This window comes from Nannospalax galili, unplaced genomic scaffold, assembly GCF_000622305.1.
Source record: "Nannospalax galili isolate Female #2095 unplaced genomic scaffold, S.galili_v1.0 scaffold634, whole genome shotgun sequence".
In the NCBI taxonomy this organism is placed as follows: domain Eukaryota; kingdom Metazoa; phylum Chordata; class Mammalia; order Rodentia; family Spalacidae; genus Nannospalax; species Nannospalax galili.
In genome coordinates, this window is record NW_008336853.1 from 2,081,070 (window position 1) to 2,082,989 (window position 1,920).

General features: G+C 48.2%; 1 protein-coding gene across 1 annotated transcript in view; it reads left to right on the top strand.

Annotated features, from left to right (window-relative positions):
- The first annotated feature begins 1,168 nt into the window (after window positions 1–1,168).
- Cd300ld (CD300 molecule like family member d) overlaps window positions 1,169–1,920 on the top strand; it is a 6,929-nt gene continuing 6,177 nt past the window's right edge. The window contains exon 1 of the mRNA XM_008831507.3: window positions 1,169–1,373. Coding sequence (XP_008829729.1) covers window positions 1,169–1,373 — 205 coding nt within the window. The remainder of the gene's footprint in view (window positions 1,374–1,920) is intronic.

Here is a 1,920-nt window from a genome sequence, read left to right on the forward strand (position 1 = left end):
CTGAAGAGAGCCCTTACGAAGCTCTGACAGAAAGCTGGGCTATTGGCCATGCCTTGGGGCAAGACTGTCCATTCGTACCTTTCATCAGGCGTGCTAAAGTTGATGGAAGGCACAGAGAAGGTGAACTTCTCACAATCTTGGGGTTGTAGGGGTATAGAGAAAAAGAAGTTTTTGTAGCGTCATTCTGGCCTTGACCTTACGGAGGTCCTGTAGCATCCTCCATTGGCCAGATGACTTTTTTTATGACAAAAAAGGGGTGTTCCAAGAGCTCATGGAGGGGCGGGGATGCCCCAGCCTACGGAAGTCCTTTAGCATTCTCCATTGGCCAGATGACATTTTTATGACAAAAACAGGGGTGTTCCAAGGGCTCATGGAGGGGCGGATATGCCCCAGCATAAGTTGTTCCTGTATAATATGCCTCAAAGCCTGGAGCTTTGTCTCAGGCAAGGGCCACTGTTCCACCCAAACCAGGCTCCCTGGGGGCTACAGGGAGACCCTGTTTCAAAAAGACAAAAAAAAAGTTTATCTTTATTTTTATTTATGCATAATCATCTAGGATGGTTTGTGAAGTAGGGGCCATTAGAAAGCACCAAATCCACCAGGAAGGGCCTCTGCATGGCCATAGGATGTTGCTGCTTCAGCTGGGCCTCCTAAGGGTCATTGATATAGGATGAAGGCAGCATCATGTCCTGTGGACACGGTCTTTGATACTTCCTCCCCTCCACACCAAGGCAACACAAAGAGTGCAAAAAGACACGATTTGAAACACATTCACTGGCCACTGGGAGGGGAAGAGGGATGGATGACAGGAAGCCCTGATTGCTTGGGTCACCGTTTTTTTTCTTTTGAGACCTGTAATTGTGCTCTTCAGCCTTTTTTTCTGGAGCCTTTGACCAAAAGACTAATGAAGGCCTGTCTTGGGGAAGGGGGGTCCCTCCCTTGTCCAGTTCTCAGTTCATGAAGTTCATGATATTTGAAACACATTCACTGGCCACTGGGAGGGGAAGAGGGATGGATGGCAGGAAGCCCTGATTGCTCGGGTCACCATTTTTTTCTTTTGAGACCTGTAATTGTGCTCTTCAGCCTTTTTTCTGGAGCCTTTGACCAAAAGACTAATGAAGGCCTGTCTTGGGGAAGGGGGGTCCCTCCCTTGTCCAGTTCTCAGTTCATGAAGTTCATGAATGTGGAACTCTTCCCTGAAACAGAGAAGTTGATGAAGACGGACCGTGTATCCATCAGAGACAATCAGACAGACTTCATATTCACAGTAACCATGGAGGATCTCAGGAGAAGTGATGCTGACATTTACTGGTGTGCGATTGAGAGAAGTGGCATTGACCACAGGTCTAAAGTTAACGTGATCATTGACCCAGGTAAGAGTGTGTGTACGTGTGTCTGTGTCTTCAGCGCCTGCTCTGTTCTGGTCCCTCAGGTCCCACCCAAATGAATTAACTGTCACTCAAGTGACCTTATCAAAAGATGGTCAAGTTTGAGGACACATAGACCTCAAACTGATTGACTGCTTGGGATTGGGAGGGCCAGGGCTCTCCTTAAATGCCTCCTGACTTCCAGAGCCTCCTCTGGCATGGGATGATGGGATGGTATCTTTCTACACATTCCCTGGCACTTTTCTTTGCACATCACCATCCTGAGTCTATTGTCAATAGAAGATACGGTGATGGCCCCCCAGTTCCAACTCATGGACCACCTTTCCTGGTTCCTAGCGCCCCCAGTCCCTGCCAATGCTTTCTTGGGGTCTCATGAAAAGAGTGCCTTGCTCTTTGGCAAGCTCTGGGTGGGGCCTTTATGGCTGCTGTTCCCATCTCTACTATATATCCAACCCAAGGGAAAGAATACCGACATCATTGGGGTGCTGTGTTCTAATTCCCAAGGTCTAGAAAGACCTTTACAAATAGCTGC